The sequence below is a fragment of the Theropithecus gelada genome, chromosome 2 (assembly GCF_003255815.1).
Source record: "Theropithecus gelada isolate Dixy chromosome 2, Tgel_1.0, whole genome shotgun sequence".
In the NCBI taxonomy this organism is placed as follows: Eukaryota; Metazoa; Chordata; class Mammalia; order Primates; family Cercopithecidae; genus Theropithecus; species Theropithecus gelada.
In genome coordinates, this window is record NC_037669.1 from 131,783,232 (window position 1) to 131,804,586 (window position 21,355).

The window sequence follows — 21,355 nt, forward strand, 5'->3', positions numbered from 1 at the left end:
TGTTATGTTTTTGTAATGACTGGCTGTAGTAGTTTTTCATGGTATTTTTTGTGATGTTAGTAGCCATTGATGATCATTGCCCAAATGTATTAATTTGAGCTTACAAAATGGTGATATTCTATCATTCCAGAAGGATAGAACTTGTTAGATGCTAAATACATTAGATTGTTTTTAATATTCCTGAATTTCTATATTTGTTTAATCCTCTAGAAGGGAACAGATTTTGTTTTGTTCATATGTGATATTCCACTTGAGAAGCATAGTCTTGCTGGTTTATGTTTCTGTCTTTCATATTTGAATTTGAAAATTGCCTGCAACCTAATAAGGTACAGCTCTTGAAGAGTTATAGGTAAGCAAGTTATCTGTTTGCTATCCACTTTGGACATTTCATAGTAGTCTGTTCTCAAAAACTGAAGTTGAGAGAGGTAGAAACTAGAAACTCCAAATATGCATATTAATCCTTTATGATCCTTTATGTGCATATTAATAAAAATAATTTCTAATCTACCAGTTATACAAAGTGATTTTGCTTCATTCAAGTTATGCAAAATCATATTTTGAAGTTATAACATCTTTTTATATAACTTCCTTCTATTTAAAATACATGGATTTATTCCAGCCTTAGAATCTAATGTCACATTTGTTTGGTTGCCAAATAACGATTTTAAAATTAGAGACATACTGTTCCCAAAACCCTTATATAATTTGGAGTAAGTTCCCTCCTAAATGTGGAGAAGAAACATTTTTTTACCCAGTATGTGCTTTTAGAGAACATTTAAAATAGCACATATCATTTGAATGTTTACCCTTAGCCATTGCTATTCAATCAATTGATACATATTTTATAATAATAATAATAATGACAATGATAGATAATTCTTAGGACCTAGCATCTAAATGCAGGATTAGACATCATATTCTATTCTTTCTACATAATTAAATGTATTGATGTTTCATACCATAGTATCTCTTTCGAAATTTTGGAAAAGCTCCAACCCAGAATGGATGCTTTTATGTACTCCCCACTGAGAATACTTTCAGTTTTGCACAATCAAGATCTCCTTCCCTCATCATGTACAATCATAAAGAAAGAATGGGAGATGGAGCTTCTAAGGTGACAAAAAAGTAGCTCACCAGTCTCCACTCACACATACACCACTGGAATCAGAGCCTTAGGGATGTACATGGGGGTTTAAATGGGAGAGGGTTAGCAGAACTGAAGCATCTTTACTTCCGTTTCTCCTTTTTTGAGCCTCTGTGAATTGCTTTTTGCCTTCTTTAACTTCCACTTTTCCCCTCTATATTCTAGTAATTTTACATTCTTTTCTGCCTGTTTTTTTTTTGTTTTGTTTTGTTTTTCTGAAAGACTTAAGGTCACAGAGGAATGAGGGAACTTTGTGAGAATGTGTGATGGTAGCAAATACTGACCCTTGGATTTCACAATATATTATGTCAATATATATATAAGAAATCATTTTGCCTAATTTTGGTATTACCATTTGTATTATATATAACTTACACTCATAATTTTTTCATGTTAAGTGTTTAATATCTCTCAAAAGTCTATCAGTTGTCAATCAATACATACACCGTGTCTAAAATACTTTTTAAAGTGACTATTTAGTTTGATCAATAGTAAGGCAAACCAAGCCAGGCATGGTGGCTCACGGCTGTAATCCCAGCACTTTGGGAGGCCAATGCAGGCAGATCACTTGAGGTCAGGAGTTCAAGACCAGCCTGGCCAACGTGGTGAAACCCCGTCTCTACTAAAAATACAAAAATTAATTTGGTATGGTGGCAGATGCCTGTATTTCCAGCTACTTGGGAGGCTGAGGCAGGAGAATTGCTTGAACCCTGGCGACAGAGGTTACAGTGAGCCAAAATCATGCCACTGCACTCCACTCTGGGTGGCAGAATGAGACTCCATCTCAAAAAAAAAAAAAAAAAAAAATAGTAAGCCAAACCAAAGCATGCTGAAAATGAACCAGATTTTCCTACTGAAGAGTCTAGTTGCAAAAAATCTAATCAGTAGTCAGCTTTGCTAAAACAAGAGATTTATAATAGTTGGCTCTGATAAATCCTGACTGGAATATTCAGAAGTCATATGTCATATTAGAAAGAAAGAGAACTTGAGAAATAATGTGCTTTTGACTATTATGATGACTGTTATCTTATTTTGAAACAAGATGACAGTGAACAGTGTAAGAGAACTGTCGTCCCCTGGATTGTTCCCGACTCAACTAATATGAGTTATGCATAGGATTGCAGTGGCTGAGGTGCTGTCCAAAAGCAACATGTAAAAGTAAGCCTGGAACTGAAGATTAATCTTTTTGTTTTCCTGCAAATTATCGTCGGTATATATATTTTATGTCTTTAGTTTATACCACTGTTTTCAGCAGCAATTTATTTAGTTCTCATCTACCATTTAAATAAAATATTACTTTAAAAATAACTTGCATAAATATTGATTGAATTATAAAACTTAAATGACTGTCAACTTTTCCTGAGACTCAGATGGCAAAAGGCATTTTGTCAGACTTCTTAGCCTCAATTTATTATTTTCATAAGATTTTTAATTTGCTATTATAATAATGTAAAGATACCAGTTTTTAATTTTATAAACTCTGTATAGACTTATGAAAATGGTCAAAATAATGGGACCACTTACATTGTGGGGAAGTTCATTCACTTGAATTACAGGATGATTTCAAAAAATTTTCTTTTTTTTTTTTTTTGGAGTCTTGCTCTGTCACCCAGGCTGGAGTGCAGTGGCATGATCTCAGCTCACTGTGACTTCCACCTCCCAGGTTCAAGTGATTCTCCAGCGTCAGCCTCCCAAGTAACTGGGATTACAGGCATGTGCCACCACGCCCAGCTAATTTTTGTATTTCTAGTAGAGACAGGGTTTCGTCATGTTGGCCAGGCTAGTCTTGAACTCCTGGCCTCAAGTCATCCACCCACCTTGGCCTCCCAAAGTGCTGGGATTACAGGCATGAACCACTGTACCCAGCCTCAAAAATATTTTCAATGAATATTTACCACATATATACTCTGTAGTACTCACCAAAGAGAAATATCTCCCTTCAAGAAGTGTATTGCCTAGTAGAGAAAGCAGACTCATAACAATTGTACTATAAGCATGCTGTAATAATAGTATATATATATAAATGGTATGAAGCATAGATAAGATAATAGTCATTTATTTCTACAAGAGGAGCTGGTCAGGGAGAAGAGGCCTCGTTTGATCTGGTCCCTGAAGTATATAAGCAGGAATTTGCAAGGTTGATGAGGTAGAAAATGGCATTTCATATTGTGGAATAAACAGAGGGAAGAGCCATTTGTCTTACCCCCAACTCCAGAACTCTACTACTCATGGAGTCTGACACAAACAATGTTAATAATCTGTTTTATTTCTCATTATAGGGCACTGGAATTGGCTGTAAAATACAAAACACATGTTGATACAGTTCTTGCTTACCGTCAAAAGTTTTTGGAGACATTTGGTAAACAGGAAACTAATAAACGATACTTGCATTATGCAGAAGGCGTAAGTATTTCACAATTTTGTATAATAATACATACGGTTTATAAGTATATGTCATATTCATCCTAATGAGACAAAATGTGAATGATTCAAATTTTGAATCTTTTAACCTCTAAAAGAATTACTTTTTGCCTTATGACATCTTATTTTGACTATGTAATTCTAGTACTAAAATTTTTTCTGGAATCTCGCAGGCATGGTTTGATTAACTCAAGTCTGTCATCATAATATTCCATTTGTTCTAAGGTTGGGTGCTATTTGATATTTTTCAATAAATAATATAGATGGGTGGAATAAAAGCTTCTAACTCTTAAATTTTACCTGCCACCAGCTGCCTCTTCTGCTGCAGGGGAAATATGTATGCACAGAGGGCACTGACCAGAAAATGCATAGTTGGTCACTTTGTTTTAGAGAGCTAGGTTGCACCTCCTAGAAGTGCCTAGCCTAGGTAGATTTCACTACCTAGAACCAAAGACGACTCAGCCTTTGCCTCCCAGGCTCCTACCAGCATCTCAGATTTTATTACTCTAATTAGAAGAAAGTCATTCTGGGATGCAGTGGTACATGCCTGTAGTCTCAGCTACTTGGGAGGCTGAGGCAGGAGGATTGCTTGAGCCCAAGAGTTCAAGGCCAGCCTGGGCAACATAGTAAGACCCTTCCTCTAAATAAATAGATAAAAACAAAAAGAAGGAAGTCATTCCAGCATAGATCAGCCCACAAGGAGACCCAGAATGAGTTTGCCCCATTGCCTAGAGCATAACTGATTGTAGCCACTTACCGAGATTATTTTAGGCTCAGACAGCAGAAACAGAGCTCATGTCACTAACCATATAGATCCAAGAGACTTGACTCCTAAAAGCTATGATTACAAGATAGGGCTGACCTTTCTTTCAGCTCTGTGAACCACTTTAGCCTTTCATTCATTCATTTATTCAAAAATTATTTATGATGTCTCACTCTGGCCTAGACACTATTCTAGGGGTTAAAATCAGATACAGCGTCTTGTGTCTCTGTGGAGCTAATAGATTATGTGGGAACACACCTTCTTGGTATAGAATAAAATGGAATGTTCTGATTGATCCTAGGGGCAGACTGGGTTAGAGGAGCCTCAGGAAGAGGAGAGAAGATAGAGAGAAGGCACCCACAATTTCTATTAAAGCCAACATTATCTACTTACTGTATTTATAATATGTAGTGTCTTGATCTACATTTTTGCACTTCAGAACAATTTTCATGTTAGTGAGACCTTTAAGACCATTCTTAGAGTTTAGCAGTGCAACTTCAACATCTAGATCCAGGATAGCTACAAGTTGTGGATTTCATGGTAGAAAGGAGATATGTTTTATAGAAGATCCACAAACCTTTTTTTGATTTCATTTTGAACCTGTTTAGTACTGAAGTGAATCCTGGGAGTCTGGGCATACTGTACTATTAGGACAAACACAGCATCCCTGGGATCTCTGGGGCTACACTCTGATTCATAGTACATGACAGCAACCACCACCAAAACAGTGCTAAGCAACCCAAAGAACTGTGACACAAAGATAAGGAGATCTGATCTTTGTGTCACAGTTTTGAAAATATGGCCGTATGTTAAAACTAAGCACCCACCTTGTTTATTGTGTAATTTTAAAGCAGATTAAGCTACTCTGCTTTTTCCTCCTCATCATCATCAATATTTTTTCAATATTCACATTTGATACTTTTGAGAACATAAGAAATATAGTTCTGATCAGGTGTGGTGGCTCAAGCCTATAATCCCAACACTTTGTGAGGCTGAGGCAGTAGGATCACTTGAGCCCAGGAGTTTGAGACCAACTTAGGCAACATAGTGAGTTCCCACCTGTACAAAAAATTTAAAAATTAGCTGGACATGGTGGCTTATGCTTGTAGTCCCAGCTACTTGGGAGGCTGAGGTAGGAGGATCACCTGAGCCTGGGAGGTCAAAGGTGGAGTGAGTTGAGATCATGTCACTGCACTCCAGCCTAGGTGACAGAGTGAGATCCTGTCAGAATGAAAGAAAGGAGAGAGAGAGAAAGAAGGAAGGGAGGGAGGGAGGGAGGGAAGAGAAAGAAAAGAAAGTCCTTACTATAAAGGAAATTATATTTTAGATAACAAAAACTTCTCAACATCCTTATAATCTTTTTCATTATACATATATTCAACTATTACCAAAATATAATACTTTAATCATAAGAGTACCAGAACAACATGGCTTTCTTAGGTATTTTAGGGGTTTTTTTCATCCAGAAACTTTGTAGGTTACTTTGACTCCCTAGGGTACTGTGTTCTAGTTTCCTACTTTTCTTCATAAATATCATTTGGAGTTAACTAAAAATCATAAAGCAGTATTTTACGATGAAATATATTTTTTTTCTTAAAAATTTCGTACCAGTGAAATAAAATGTAACCTTAGGAGAATAGCTCTTGGGGATATCTGCATTACTTGCTGATCTTTTGGTTTCATTTAGGTCTATAATCTAGTCATAATATACATCCATATTTATCTTTGCCAGACTTACAATTATATAAACCCTTTATTTCAGAAGTAAGAGTTAAATAGAAAAGGGTCACTTAAAAATAACATTGAGAAATTTATTCTAGATATCTGGTGATTTTGGTGGGCTCACAATGCATGCCATCTGGAAATTTAGAAATGAATGGAATCTACCATATGGGAAGAAGTGAGAAGTTTGATAGACACTTAGTTTATGAGCCCTGAAATGTTATTTGGCCATTTCTAATTTAAAATATGGCAATCTGGGATTCTTACAAGGAATACTGTTTTCCAAGAACCCTGATATTTAGAGTCATTGTGCTTGGTCTACGATAGTGTTCTGTAAATATTTATAAGACAAATTATAAATCTAGCAAATAAAATCCACTCAAAGTATACATTTATTATACTAAATATATACTCTGCACAGGAAGAAAAGTAGATCTGGGAAATACTTCAAACATTTTGCTAGGAAAAAGAAAAAGAGTGAAAGAAATCAAACTCATGAGCAGGATTTCAGAAAGTTTAGAATTTTGAAGATCTGAGTCAACACTCTACTTAGGACAAACCACTTTAGGCTTAGCTACTACCGAAAAGCTGCTTTACAGGTTTAACTTTGGAGGAATTGCTAATAGTGAGGAGTTGTTAGCTGATTACTGATTTGCTTGGTAATTATTTACCTTTTATTCATTCAGTATTTATTGAGTGCCTCCTGCAGACAATGTTTTCTCCTTAGTGCTTGGGATATAATAGTAAATGTGACAGACACTGGCCCTGGCTTTATGAAGTTTATATTCAAATGGAGGTGACAGTTATATAGGTAATTGTTCATTTCAATTGTGGTAATTGCCTTGAAGGAGATGTATGTGGTGCTCTAAGACTTTATGAATGGGAGTCCTGACCTAGAGTGAGGCAATCAGCAGAGACTTTTCTAGCAAAGCACATGATATTTGAACTCAGCCCTAGAGGATGAATAGTAGAAGCTCACTGCAGGGTAGAGGTTGGGTGGGAGATGAGGATTACAAGTTCCAGGCAGAGGGAAGGCTTTGAAGTAGGAAAGAGTAAAAGCAATGGAGGGGTTGAGTTTAGGGTTTCATAGGGCAAATTAAATAAAGAGAAGCCTTTGGAGGTAAATAACATGATCCCTTTTCCCTTCTAAAATCCTGATTCGGCCAGGCGCAGTGGCTTACGCCCGTAATCCCAGCACTTTGGGAGGCCGAGATGGGAGGATTGCTTGAGTCTCAGAGTTTGGAGACCAGCCTGGGCAACATGGCAAAACCCTGTCTCTACCAAAAAAAAAGAAAAAGTTGGACATGGTGTTGTGCACCTGTAGTTCCAGCCACTCTGGAAGCTTAGGTGGGAGAATCACTTGAGCCCAGGAGGCAGAGGTTGCAGTTAGCTGAGGTTGCACCACTGTACTCCAACCTGGGCCACAGAGTGAGACTCCACCTCAAAATAAAATAAAATAAAATAAAATGCTGATCTCTGGCCAGGCACAGTGTCTCATGCCTGTAATCCCAACACTTTGGGAGGCTGAGGTGGGAGGATTGGTTGAGTCTAAGAGTTTGGAGACCAGCCTGGGTGACATGGCAAAATCTTGTCTCTAAAAAAAATAAATTAATTAATTAAATAAAATAAAAATAAAAATAAAATTAACTGGGCATGGTGGCATGCACCTGTAGTTCCAGCTACTCTGGAAACTTAGGTGGGAGAATCACTTGAGCCCAGGAGGCAGAGGTTTCAGTGAGCCAAGGTCATGCCACTGCACTCCAACCTGGGCAACAGAGCAAGACTCCATCTCCCGAAAAATAAAATCCTGATTCCTGGCTGTCCACAGTGGCTCACGCCTGTAATCCCAACAGTTTGGGAGGCTGAGGTGGGAGGATCACTTGAGCCCAGGAGTTCAAGACCAGCCTGGGCAATATAGTGAGACCTTGTCTTTACTAAAAATAAATAGGCTGGACACGGTGGCTCACGCCTGTAATCCCAGCACTTTGGGAGGCTGAGGTGGGCAGATCACGAGGTCAGGAGATCGAGACCATCCTAACACAGTGAAACCACATCTCTACTAAAAATACAAAAAATTAGCGTGTGTAGTGGCATGCACCTGTAGTCCCGGTTACTTGGGAGACTGAGGCAGGAGAATCACTTGAACCTGGGATTTGGAGGTTGCAGTGAGCCAAGATCATGTCACTGCACTCCAGTATGGGTGACAGAGTGAGACTCCGTCTCAAAAAATAATAATAATAAAATAAAAATAAATAATCAATAAAATAAAATCCAGATTCCTAAAAATAAATGGAAACAATAGTTTTTACAAAATTATCTTAAGATTTTGCTAGTCAGTTGAAGGAGATGATAATAAGAGCAAATGTATGAGTTATTGTATGAATGAGGAAGAATCCCGAGTGACTGCTCTGGGCCCTGGGTGGTTGGAATACTGGTTGGGAAAAGACATTGAAAGATCTTAGTACCAAGCTAAGAGAATAAACTTCGTAATGAAGGCAATGAGAAGACTTGGAGATTTGTAATCAAGAGAATGACTTGAAATATAACGTCAGACATGAAAGATAGCTTAGAGGAGAGCGTGATGACTAGGAGAATAGTTAGGAAGTTACTATAATAATCCCACTAGGAAATGGAAAGGGTACGATTAATGTAAGAAAAATTTTAGAAGTAAAATTAAGAGAACAGTTGTGGCTGGGGGTGGGAGGAGAGGTGGTGAGGTAAGACAAGGCATTTGAGAATGACTTCAACATTTCTAGTGTGGGCAGCTGATAGATGGGAATGCCATTAATCTAAAGAATACATAAGAATATACACATTTTGGACCTTTGAGTTTGAGTACATGAAAATATACCATTTTGTATGTGTTTAGAGTATCTATTAGGTGTCCAGAAGGAGGTGTCTAGAAGGCAATTAGAAATACAAATATGAACACAAAAGGATATTAACAAGGGAGAAACAAGGGCTAGAAAACTAACTTTATTGCCTTGATCATATAGGTATAGTTGAAGCTATAGGAATTGATATTTCTTAGGGAAAGTGTGAGAAAGCTTTGGTTGGACGCTGGTGAATATTAACAGTTAAGAGGTTGTTGAAGGAAACCAAAATATGACACCCCAAAATATGCCTCTTGGAGATGTGTATTTTTGAGCTAAAGACAATTAAGCAGCAGCAAATAGAAGAGCTCTATTCTCCCCCTTTTCCTCCTACAGACAGAATATAAATTCTCCTTTACTAGAGACAACTCTTGTCAGCTCAGAGACGACTCCAGAGAAATCTACCAAAAAACCTTACTGCATGGCTGTGCGTGGTAGCTCACCCTTGTAATCTCAGCACTTTGAGAGACCAAGGCAGGAGGATCACGTAAGCCAAGCCCAGGAGTTCAGGACAAGCCTGGGTAACAAAGTGAGACCTTGTCTCTTCAAAAAATTTTAAAAATTAGCTAGGTGTGATAGCATATGCCTGTGGTCCCAGCAGGAGGTCGAGGCTGCAAAGAGCCATGTTTGGGCCACTGCACACCGGCCTGGGCGACAGAGCAAGACCCTGTCTCAAAAATAGAACAAACTTCACTTGATTAGTTTCTTCCCATATATTTTTTTCCCGTGGTTTCCAATCTCTGGAAGCCTAAAACTGCTTTCACTTCTCTAAAAACAGTCTTGTCACATCTTTAAAATTTATTGTTCTTTGTTGAAAATGCTATGTAGGCCAGAGTTCCAAGACGCTGTTTTGAGTTACCTTTCATTGAGATTTTTCCTGCTGTGATGTACACTGCGCATATTATTGTACTGGCTTGTTTTTCTCTTTTTAATCTGTCTTTTGTTACAGGGGTCTGTCCCATCAGTAAACTTACAAGCGTTGAGGAGAAATTATATTTCTTCTCCAACATTGTCTAGGGAGCAGAATGTAGGGGAAAAAAGAGAAAGAAAGAAGCAGCATTTAGAAAGGAGAGCAGAAGCCAGAAGAGAGTGGTATTATACAGTCTGAGAGATTTTTCAAAGAGCAGTGGTCAGCAAGGTCCAGAGAAGGCTGTTATCCCAGGGCCGTCCGTGTACTTCTCCATATCACCATGCCCTTCCCCAGATATACACATGGGTTCACTCACTCATCTCCTTCAAGCCCCCTTTTTTTTTTTTTTGGGGGGGGGACAGAGTCTCACTTTGTTGCCCAGGCTGGAGTGCAATGGCACAATGACAGCTCACTGCAGCCTCAACATATCAGACTCAAGCAATCCTTCCACCTGAGCCCTCTAAGTTGATGCGACTTGAGATGAATGCCACCAAGCCCAGCTAATTTTTAAATTTTTTTGTATAGACAGGGGCTCACTATGTTGCCCAGGCTGGTCTCGAACTCCTGGGCTCAAGCAATCCTCTTGCCTTGGCCTCCCGTCAAGTAAACTGATGACATTGCAACCTCCTATTCTATTCCTGGTGCTCACTATCTCCCTTCTCTATTTTCAAAATCTTTACCGCTTCTGGCATACTAGATATATTTTTTGTTTTATTTATTATCTGCCTCTTCCGTTTTTATCTGTCTTTGTTTATTATCTCTCTATGAAGACAGTGATTTTTATTTTTTTGTTCACTGGTGAATCCTTGTACATCAGACAATTCTTGATATATACTAAGCACTAAATATTTGTTGAATGAAAAATTGAATCATACAGAGAAGGTATATAGGATAAGGACTGAAAACAGCTGATGGTGGCTTTAGTGCAAAGTTCCTAAAGTGTCACAGGATCAGAATTATAGTGGACTGGGAAGAGAAGGAGAGTCAGGAATGAGAAGAGTAAGGGATGGTAGCTTGCAGGGAGAAGACAGAATAGAGAGCCAAGGATGATGAGAGCGAGCCATTGAAAAGAAAGACACTTAATGTGTGAGGAATAATTGAAGTCAAATGTCCTAGAGGAGTCAAAGAAAAGGGAATCAGGGACATATGTTAAGAGGTTGGCCTGAGACGGAAGAGAAAGATAATGATGGGTGTAAATATAGGTAAGTTCGTAAATGCAAGGAAGGAAAATAAAGTGAATTCATACCTGATGGCCACTATATTCTCTGTAAAGTAGGAAGCTGATCTTCAGCTGAGAGGAAGAGAAATGTGTTAGAGGATGAAGAGCCTTTTGGTATGATTTTGAAATTGTGTCTATATGAGTAAGAATTGGCTAGTGAGTAGAATAAGGAGTGCCAGATAATATTGGCACTCCCTATACAAGCAAAAGATGGATTTTAGTGTAGAAATCACTTGACAACTATCAGAGAACATTCTTATCTAAAGCCTGCTATTAAAAATATTCTAATCCTAGAACTAAATTATCTGCAGAACACTTTTTAAAACTGGATCAATGCCAAAGTGAAAGTGAAACATTTATTTTCAGTAGGACAGCTATCCACTGACACCTTCATTTGTAGTATAACAAGTAACTAATACAGATATCATCAATTTACTTGCAACAGAGCAACAGTTGTTCAGTATACTATCAATGTATGTTTTTATTGTGATTGATTTGAGAAATGTATGTAAGTCAATTTAAGGCTGGAAGAAACCCAAAGCATTCATCAAGTTTCATCTTCTCTGTGTTTTGTTAGACATAGAAAGGAGTGCTTTGCCATTTAAAAAATATCAGATTTTGCCCTGATTGAAAAAATGAGTCTTTCAAATAATCTAACATCTGGTTGGCTTTTAGTGAGCTGTCACTTGCATCTTAACACAGACATTTTTCTTCTATGAGTAAGAAGAATTATTTTATTAATCCATCTATTTTATGTATTATACATAAGTATATGGCATTGTTTTTTTAAATAAAGGTGAGCCTCCCATTATTATTGTATGGGAGTCTAAGTCTCTTTGTAAGTCTCTAAGGACTTGCTTTATGAATCTGGGTGCTCCTGTATTGGGTGCATATATATTTAGGATAGTTGGCTCTTCCTGTTGAATTGATCCCTTTACCATTATGTAATGGCCTTCTTTGTCTCTTTTGATCTTTGATGGTTTAAAGTCTGTTTTATCAGAGACTAGGATTGCAACCCCTGCTTTTTTTTGTTCTCCATTTGCTTGGTAGATCTTCCTCCATCCCTTTATTTTGAGCCTATGTGTGTCTCTGCATGTGAGATGGGTCTCCTGAATACAGCAAACTGATGGGTCTTGACTCTTTATCCAGTTTGCCAGTCTGTGTCTTTTAATTGGACCATTTAGTCCATTTACATTTACAGTTAATATTGTTATGTGTGAACTTGATCCTGTCGTTATGATATTAACTGGTTATTTTGCTCATTAGTTGATGCAGTTTCTTCCTAGCATTGATAGTCTTTACATTTTGGCATGTTTTTGCAATGGCTGGTACCGGTTGTTCCTTTCCATGTTTAGTGCTTCCTTCAGGGTCTCTTGTAAGGCAGGCCTGCTGGTGACAAAATCTCTAAGCATTTGCTTATCTGTAAAGGATTTTATTTCTCCTTCACTTATGAAACTTAGTTTGGCTGGATATGAAATTCTGGGTTTAAAATTCTTTTCTTTAAGAATGTTGAATATTGGCCCCCACTCTCTTCTGGCTTGTAGAGTTTCTGCCTAGAGATCTGCTGTTAGTCTGATGGGCTTCCCTTTGTGGGTAACTCGACCTTTCTCTCTGGCTGCCCTTAAGAGTTTTTCCTTCATTTCAACTTTGGTGAATCTGACAATTATGTGCCTTAGAGTTGCTCTTCTCGAGGAGTATCTTTGTGGCGTTCTCTGTATTTCCTGAGTTTGAATGTTGGCCTGCCTTACTAGGTTGGGGAAGTTCTCCTGGATGATATCCTGAAGAGTGTTTTCCAACTTGGTTCCATTTTCCCCCTCACTTTCAGGCACCCCAATCAGACGTAGATTTGGTCTTTTCACATAATCCCATCCTTCTTGAAGGCTTTGTTCATTTCTTTTTCTTCTTTTTTCTTTAGACTTCTCTTCTCCCTTCATTTCATTCATTTGATCCTCAATCGCTGATACTCTTTCTTCCAGTTGATCGAGTCGGTTACTGAAGCTTGTGCATTTGTCACGTATTTCTCGTGTCATGGTTTTTATCTCTGTCAGTTCATTTATGGCCTTCTCTGCATTGATTATTCTAGTTATCCATTCTTCCATTCTTTTTTCAAGATTTTTAGTTTCTTTCTGCTGGGTACGTAATTCCTACTTTAGCTCTGAGAAGTTTGATGGACTGAAGCCTCCTTCTCTCAACTCGTCAAAGTCATTCTCCGTCCAGCTTCGATCTGTTGCTGGCGATGAGCTGCGCTCCTTTGGAGAGGGAGATGCACTCTTATTTTTTGAATTTCCAGCTTTTCTGCCCTGCTTTTTCCCCATCTTTGTGGTTTTATCTGCCTTTGGTCTTTGATGATGGTGACGTACTGATGGGGTTTTGGTGTGGGTGTCCTTTCTGTTTGTTAGTTTTCCTTCTAACAGTCAGGACCCTCAGCTATAGGTCTGTTGGAGATTGCTTGAGGTCCACTCTAGACCCTGTTTGCCTGGGTATCAGCAGCGGAGGCTGCAGAAGATAGAATATTGCTGAACAGCAAGTGTACCTGTCTGATTCTTGCTTCGGAAGCTTCGTCTCAGGGGTGTACCCCGCCATGTGAGGTGTGGGGTGTCAGTCTGCCCCTAGTGGGGGATGTCTCCCAGTTAGGCTACTCAGGGGTCAGGGACCCACTTGAGCAGGCAGTCTGTCTGTTCTCAGATCTCAACCTCCGTGTTGGGAGATCCACTGCTCTCTTCAAAGCTGTCAGACAGGGTCGTTTGCGTCTCCAGAGGTTTCTGCTGCTTTTTTTTGTTTGTTTAGCTATGCCCTGTCCCCAGAGGTAGAGTCTACAGAGACAGGCAGGCCTCCTTGAGCTGCAGTAGGCTCCACCCAGTTCGAGCTTCCCAGGGGCTTTGTTTACCTACTTAAGCCTAACACCCCACTGTGAACATTAGACAGATCAACGAGACAGAAAGTTAACAAGGATATCCAGGAATTGAACTCAACTCTGCACCAAGCGGACCTAATAGACACCTACAGAACTCTCCAACCCAAATCAACAGAATACACATTCTTCTCAGCACCACATCACACTTATTCCAAAATTGACCACATAGTTGGAAGTAAAGCACTCCTCAGCAAATATAAAAGAACAGAAATTATAACAAACTGTCTCTCAGACCACAGTGCAATCAAATAAGAACTCAGGACTAAGAAACTCAATCAGAACTGCTCAACTACATGGAAACTGAACAACCTGCTCCTGAATGACTACTGAGTACATAACAAAATGAAAGCAGAAATAAAGATGTTCTTTGAAACCAATGAGAACAAAGATACAACATACCAGAATCTCTGGAACACATTTAAAGCAGTGTGTAGAGGGAAATTTATGGCACTAAATGCCCACAAGAGAAAGCTGGAAAGATCTAAAATTGACACCCTAACATCACAATTAAAAGAACTAGAGAAGCAAGAGCAAACACATTCAAAAGCTAGCAGAAGGCGAGAAATAACTAAGATCAGAGCAGAACTGAAGGAGATAGAGACACAAAAAACCCTCCAAAAAAATCAATGAATCCAGGAGCTGGTTTTTTGAAAAGATCAACAAAATTCATAGACCACTAGCAAGACTAATAAAGAATAAAAGAGAGAAGAATCAAATAGACGCAATAAAAAATGATAAAGGGGATATCGCCACTGATTTCACAGAAATACAAACTACCATCAGAGAATACTATAAACACCTCTACGCAAATAAACTAGAAAATCTAGAAGAAATGGATAATTTCCTGGACACTTACAGTCTCCCAAGCCTAAACCAGGAAGAAGTTGAATCCCTGAATAGACCAATAGCAGGCTCTGAAATTGAGGCAATAATTAATAGCCTACCAACCAAAAAAAGTCCAGGACCAGATGGATTCACAGCTGAATTCTACCAGAGGTACAAGGAGGAGCTAGTACGATTCCTTCTGAAACTATTCCAATCAATAGAAAAAGAGGGAATCCTCCCTGACTCATTTTACGAGGCCAACATCATCCTGATACCAAAGCCTGGCAGAGACACAACAAAACAAATGAATTTTAGACCAATATCCCTGATGAACGTCGATGCAAAAATCCTCAATAAAATACTGGCAAACCGAATCCAGCAGCACATCAAAAAGCTTATCCACCATGATCAAGTGGGCTTCATCCCTGGGATACAAGGCTGGTTCAACATACGCAAATCAATAAACGTAATCCAGCATATAAACAGAACCAAAGACAAAAACCACATGATTATCTCAATAGATGCAGAAAAGGCCTTTGACAAAATTCAGCAACCCTTCATGCTAAAAACTCCCAATAAATTTGGTATTGATGGAACGTATCTCAAAATAATAAGAGATATTTATGACAAACCCACAGCCAATATCGTACTGAATGGGCAAAAACTGAAAGCATTCCCTTTGAAAACTGGCACAAGACAGGGATGCCCTCTCTCACCACTCCTATTCAACATAGTGTTGGAAGTTCTGGCTAGGGCAATCAGGCAAGAGAAAGAAATCAAGGGTATTCAGTTAGGAAAAGAAGAAGTCAAATTGTCCCTCTTTGCAGATGACATGATTGTATATTTAGAAAACCCCATTGTCTCAGCCCAAAATCTCCTTAAGCTGATAAGCAACTTCAGCAAAGTCTCAGGATACAAAATTAATATGCAAAAATCACAAGCATTCTTATACACCAGTAACAGACAAACAGAGAGCCAAATCAGGAATGAACTTCCATTCACAATTGCTTCAAAGAGAATCAAATACCTAGGAATCCAACTTACAAGGGATGTAAAGGACCTCTTCAAGGAGAACTACAAACCACTGCTCAGTGAAATCAAAGAGGACACAAACAAATGGAAGAACATACCATGCTCGTGGATAGGAAGAATCAATATCGTGAAAATGGCCATACTGCCCAAGGTAATTTATAGATTCAATGCCATCCCCATCAAGCTACCAATGACTTTCTTCACAGAATTGGAAAAAACTGCTTTAAAGTTCATATGAAACCAAAAAAAGAGTCAGGACTGCCAAGACAATCCTAAACAAAAAGAACAAAGCTGGAGGTATCACACTACCTGACTTCAAACTATACTACAAGGCTACAGTAACCAAAACAGTATGGTACTGGTACCAAAACAGAGATATAGACCAATGGAACAGAACAGAGCCCTCAGAAAGAATACCAAACATCTACAGCCATCTGATCTTTGACAAACCTGAGAGAAACAAGAAATGGGGAAAGGATTCCCTATTTAATAAATGGTGCTGGGAAAATTGGCTAGCCATAAGTAGAAAGCTGAAACTGGATCCTTTCCCTACTCCTTCTATGAAAATTAATTCAAGATAGATTAGAGACTTAAATGTTAGACCTAATACCATAAAAACCCTAGAAGAAAACCTAGGTAATACCATTCAGGACATAGGCATGGGCAAGGACTTCATCTCTAAAACACCAAAAGCAATGGCAACAAAAGCCAAAATTGACAAATGGGATCTAATTAAACTAAAGAGCTTCTGCACAGCAAAAGAAACTACCATCAGAGTGAACAGGCAACCTACAGAATGGGAGAACATTTTTGCAATCTACTCATCTGACAAAGGGCTAATATCCAGAACCTACAAAGAACTCAAACAAATTTACAAGAAAGAAACAAACAACCCCATCAAAAAGTGGGCAAAAGATATGAACAGACATTTCTCAAAAGAAGACATTCATACAGCCAACAGACACATGAAAAAATGCTCATCATCACTGGCCATCAGAGAAATGCAAATCAAAACCACAATGAGATACCATCTCACACCAGTTAGAATGGCAATCATTAAAAAGTCAGGAAACAACAGGTGCTGGAGAGGATGTGGAGAAATAGGAACACTTTTACACTGTTGGTGGGATTGTAAACTAGTTCAACCATTATGGAAAACAGTATGGCAATTCCTCAAGGATCTAGAACTAGAAATACCATATGACCCAGCCATCCCATTACTGGGTATATACCCATAGGATTATAAATCATGCTGCTATAAAGACACATGCACACGTATGTTCATTGTGGCACTATTCACAATAGCAAAGACTTGGAATCAACCCAAATGTCCATCAGTGACAGACTGGATTAAGAAAATGTGGCACATATACACCATGGAATACTATGCAGCCATAAAAAAGGATGAGTTTGTGTCCTTTGTAGGGACATGGATGCAGCTGGAAACCATCATTCTCAGCAAACTATCGCAAGAACAGAAAACCAAACATCGCATGTTCTCGCTCATAGGTGGGAAACGAACAATGAGATCAGTTGGACTCGGGAAGGGGAACATCACACACTGGGGCCTATTTTGGCTACGGGGGAGGGATTGCATTGGGAGTTATACCTGATGTAAATGACGAGTTGATGGGTGCTGACGAGTTGATGAGTGCAGCACACCAACATGGCACAAGTATACATATGTAACAAACCTGCACGTTATGCACATGTACCCTAGAACTTAAAGTATAATAATAAAAAATAAAAATAAAAAAATAAAGGTGAGCCAAAATATTTACAAATTGCTTCACAGCAATTCAGATATGGGATATTGGAATTTAAAAAAATACTTAATTTCTTAAACCTCAATCATAAGATAAAAGAGGCACGAAGTCCTATTAAAGTTAAATTAACCCCTCACTTAAGATAAATCTGTTCAAGCAGACTGAGGGTCCCTCAGTCTTCTTTAATGCTACTTATTCCATTCAGCTCCCCTAAACAGAGGTGAAAACCTCTTCACATCTGGCTCAGGCTCAGGGGTTTGGATTTATTTCCTGTAAATCAGAGTTAGTTTAATCTATGACCCAATTTTTTCCATATCTTGCCTCAGAAAGGATAAACATTCCTAAACTAGTGATCTCCAAACTTTGTTAAGTGGTAGAATGTGCTTTCCTAAACAAGTTGCTCATAGAACTCAGGGGCAGAGTCTATTCCTAGTAAGTCTAATGAACTTAGGAGAGGAATAGGGCTGGGCTAGAGGAGGGGAGACTGCATAACGGATAGAAGGGAAGCAAACAAATAAAAATGTGTGTATTTTGCAATTATTCTTTTCATGTGTTTCCCAGTCTTGCTTTCCCTTCGCTTTCTCTAACATCTTTTCCTCATTGTCTTAATGACCACCATGTCTTACTTTAAGAGTTGGTGCAAAGGAGTCACTTTCACAGAATATGCTTAGGGGAAGCTAAGGAATCCTCGTCTTTCCTCATAACTGGGCTTCCAGTGGAAACTTCAGTTTATAAGATGTGAAACCTATTTGAAAAACGGCTTGGTAACCAGAGTCCTGTCCGTTTTTCCTCGTTTGGAAGACGGCAGTCCATCTCATCCCCTACCTTGTCCCTGAGCACCTGTGCACAATCCTAAGGCTCCATGGGACTGTTTAGATGCACCTTTATAAATAGCTGTGACTAGATTTTGGTCTTTTGAATCACAATGAGAGTCTTTGCTTTTTATTATATAATTCTTATTTTTTGGTCTTATTCTTAAAACTACTTTGTGAGCATTATTTGTTTTTGTTTTTTTGAGACAGGGCCTTGCTCTGTCACCCAGGCTGGAGTGCAATGGTGCGATCACCGCTCACTGTAGCCTTGACCTCGAGGGCTTATTTGATTCTCCCACCTCAGCTGCCCTAATAGCTGGGACTACAGGTGTGTGGCACCACACCCAGCTACTTTTTTTATTTTTTGTATTTATTTTCCCATCTTGGAATATTGCCACGTTGCCCAGGATGTTGTCAAACTCCTAGACTCAAGCAGTCCACCCACCTCAGCCTTCCATAGTATTGGGATTACAGGAGTAAGCCACTATGCCTGGCCAAGCATTATTTCTTCTTCTTTTTTTTTTTTTTTTTTTTTTTTTTGAGACGGAGTCTTGCTCTGTGGCCCAGGCTGGAGTGAGTGGCGCCATCTTGGCTCACTGCAAGCTCCGCCCCCCGGGTTCCCGCCATTCTCCTGCCTCAGCCTCCCGAGGAGCTGGGACCACAGGCGCCGCCACCACGCCCGGCTCATTTTTTGTATTTTTTTAGTAGAGACGGGGTTTCACCGTGTTAGCCGGGATGGTCTCGATCTCCTGACCTCGTGATCCGCCCGCCTCGGCCTCCCACAGTGCTGGGATTACAGGCGTGAGCCACCGCGCCCGGCCGTATTTCTTCTTCTTAACTTTGATGTTCTCTTTTTCTCTAATCTTTTGGAAGTCACACATTCTATCTATTTACTCTTGGTTACTTTGGAGTAAACAAAAATGTCTTATACTATCTAAGCATATTTCTTCTTTTTTTTTTCTATTGCAGCTCCAAATAGATTGGGAGAAAATCAAAGCCAAAATTGAGATGGAAATTACAAAAGAAAGAGAGCAATCATCAAGCAGTCAATCCAGCAAGAGTATGGGTCTAAAGCCCTAAATGCCATGCTTGTCTTTAAGAAGTTTTATCTTTTGAAATAATTCTGATTAACCAAGGGTAAGCATGTTTTGGTTGCTAAAGAAAAAAGCATAATCTTTAAATGAGTATAAGTACTTGCTGTGTATTTAACGTAAAAGTACATTCAGAAAGATGAAACACAAAGTAACTGATGTATTTCTATCTTTTATATTTTTTAGTCCAATAATTAGCAAAATGTTACTATATACGTAAGATATACCTGTGTAGTGTTGATTATATTTCAGTTTTTTGCCCATTACTTCATCCCTAAATCTTCAGCATGAACAAATATTGATGTTGATAATAAAACAATGGACTCTTTGAAATGTATGTTACCATTAATTTCTATTTGACCTCTAAATTGTAAAGTGCCTCCAAAAGTTTATTTATTTATAGAACAAAAATACATGAGGATGGATTTGTACAAATGTATAAAATGCAGCTATTTATACACCAAGTTCATAGCAGCATTACTGGAATAGCAAAAGATGGAAACAACTCAAGTGTCTATCATGAATGGATAAACAAATGTGCTATAATACATGCAATGGAATATTATTTAGCCTTAAGAAGGAATGAAATTCTGATAAATGCTACCTCAGGATAAACCTTGAAAACACTATGCTAAGGGAAATAAGCCAGATACAAAAGGTCAAATAAGATGCCACTTTTATGAGGTGCCAGCAAAGGCAAGTTCATAGAGACAGAAAGGAGAATAGTGGTTACCAGGGACTGCAGGCAGGAGGAAATGGGGGGGTTATTGTTTAACGGGTACATAGTTTCTGTTTGGGATGAACAAATTCTGGAAATGGATAGCGATGATGGTTGCTCAACATCGTGAATGTTAATGCCACTGAATTGTACCCATAAAAATGGTTAAAATTGTAAATTTTGTTGTGTATATTTTATCATAATTTCAAAAATATATCTAGAATGGGCAAGAGGTAGTCTCCTCATTCCTCTCTTGACTTGAGAATGGTCAGGCAATAGGCCCTGAAGTCTGAATTTGTGAAAATTTCCTTGGGTGATAAACCTGTTTGATTACTGTTAATTTAGTATATCCCAAAGTTATTACCACATAATCTTTTAAACAATAAAACAAACACCCCTTAGAAAGTCTTCTATAAACCCGTTTCTGAAAATGGTACATTATAGGGTGGGTATAGATGCATATATATGGGATTATGTATGTTACATATATATACACACACACAAAGGGATAGAGGGATTACCTCTCTTAACTCCCATTTTAATTACTATGTCTAGGTTTTTTAAATAAAAATATTTTCTTTTTAACATGTTTCTTTTCTTTTCCGGAATGTTGGAATATTCTGTTCTTGATCCAGATGAAATCTGATTGAGTAGTGTACTCATAAGTTGTACTGTTTATATGTTTCCTATATTGTTATATTTCAATGAGAAGTTTAAAATGTTTAAAAATAAAAAATGGTTAAAAGGGTTTTGTGTTATGTATATTTTACCACAATAAATGCAAAAAATAAAAAGTCTGTGTTCTAAACAACGATTCTCTCATATCCTGGAATTCAATCCATTTCTGACACTAACTACCTGGAGTTAGAAACAGGTCCCACAAGTTAAAGGGCAAGGTTCCCAAAAATACTCCTATTTATTTATTTATTTATTTATTTTTTGAGACAGAGTCTGACTCTGTCGCCCAGGCTGGAGTGCAGTGACCCGATCGCAGCTCATTGCAACCTCCGTCTCCCAGGTTCAAGCCATTCTTGTGACTCAGCCTCCTAAGTAGCTGTGATTACAAGTGCCCACCACCACGCCCAGCTAATTTTTGTGTTTTTAGTACAGATGGGGTTTCACCAGGTTGGCCAGGCTGGTCTCAA

General features: G+C 38.5%; 1 protein-coding gene across 2 annotated transcripts in view; it reads left to right on the forward strand.

The window, feature by feature from the left end:
• Window positions 1-21,021, forward strand: part of IFT80 (intraflagellar transport 80) — a 141,376-nt gene extending 120,355 nt beyond the window's left edge. The window contains exons 19-20 of one of the 2 annotated variants that reach the window (XM_025374804.1): window positions 3,424-3,547; window positions 19,371-21,021. In XM_025374804.1, coding sequence (XP_025230589.1) covers window positions 3,424-3,547; window positions 19,371-19,481 — 235 coding nt within the window. In that variant the 3' untranslated portion in view covers window positions 19,482-21,021. The remainder of the gene's footprint in view (window positions 1-3,423; window positions 3,548-19,370) is intronic. The other variant, XM_025374805.1, reaches the window with a different exon arrangement.
• Window positions 21,022-21,355: the final 334 nt, after the last annotated feature.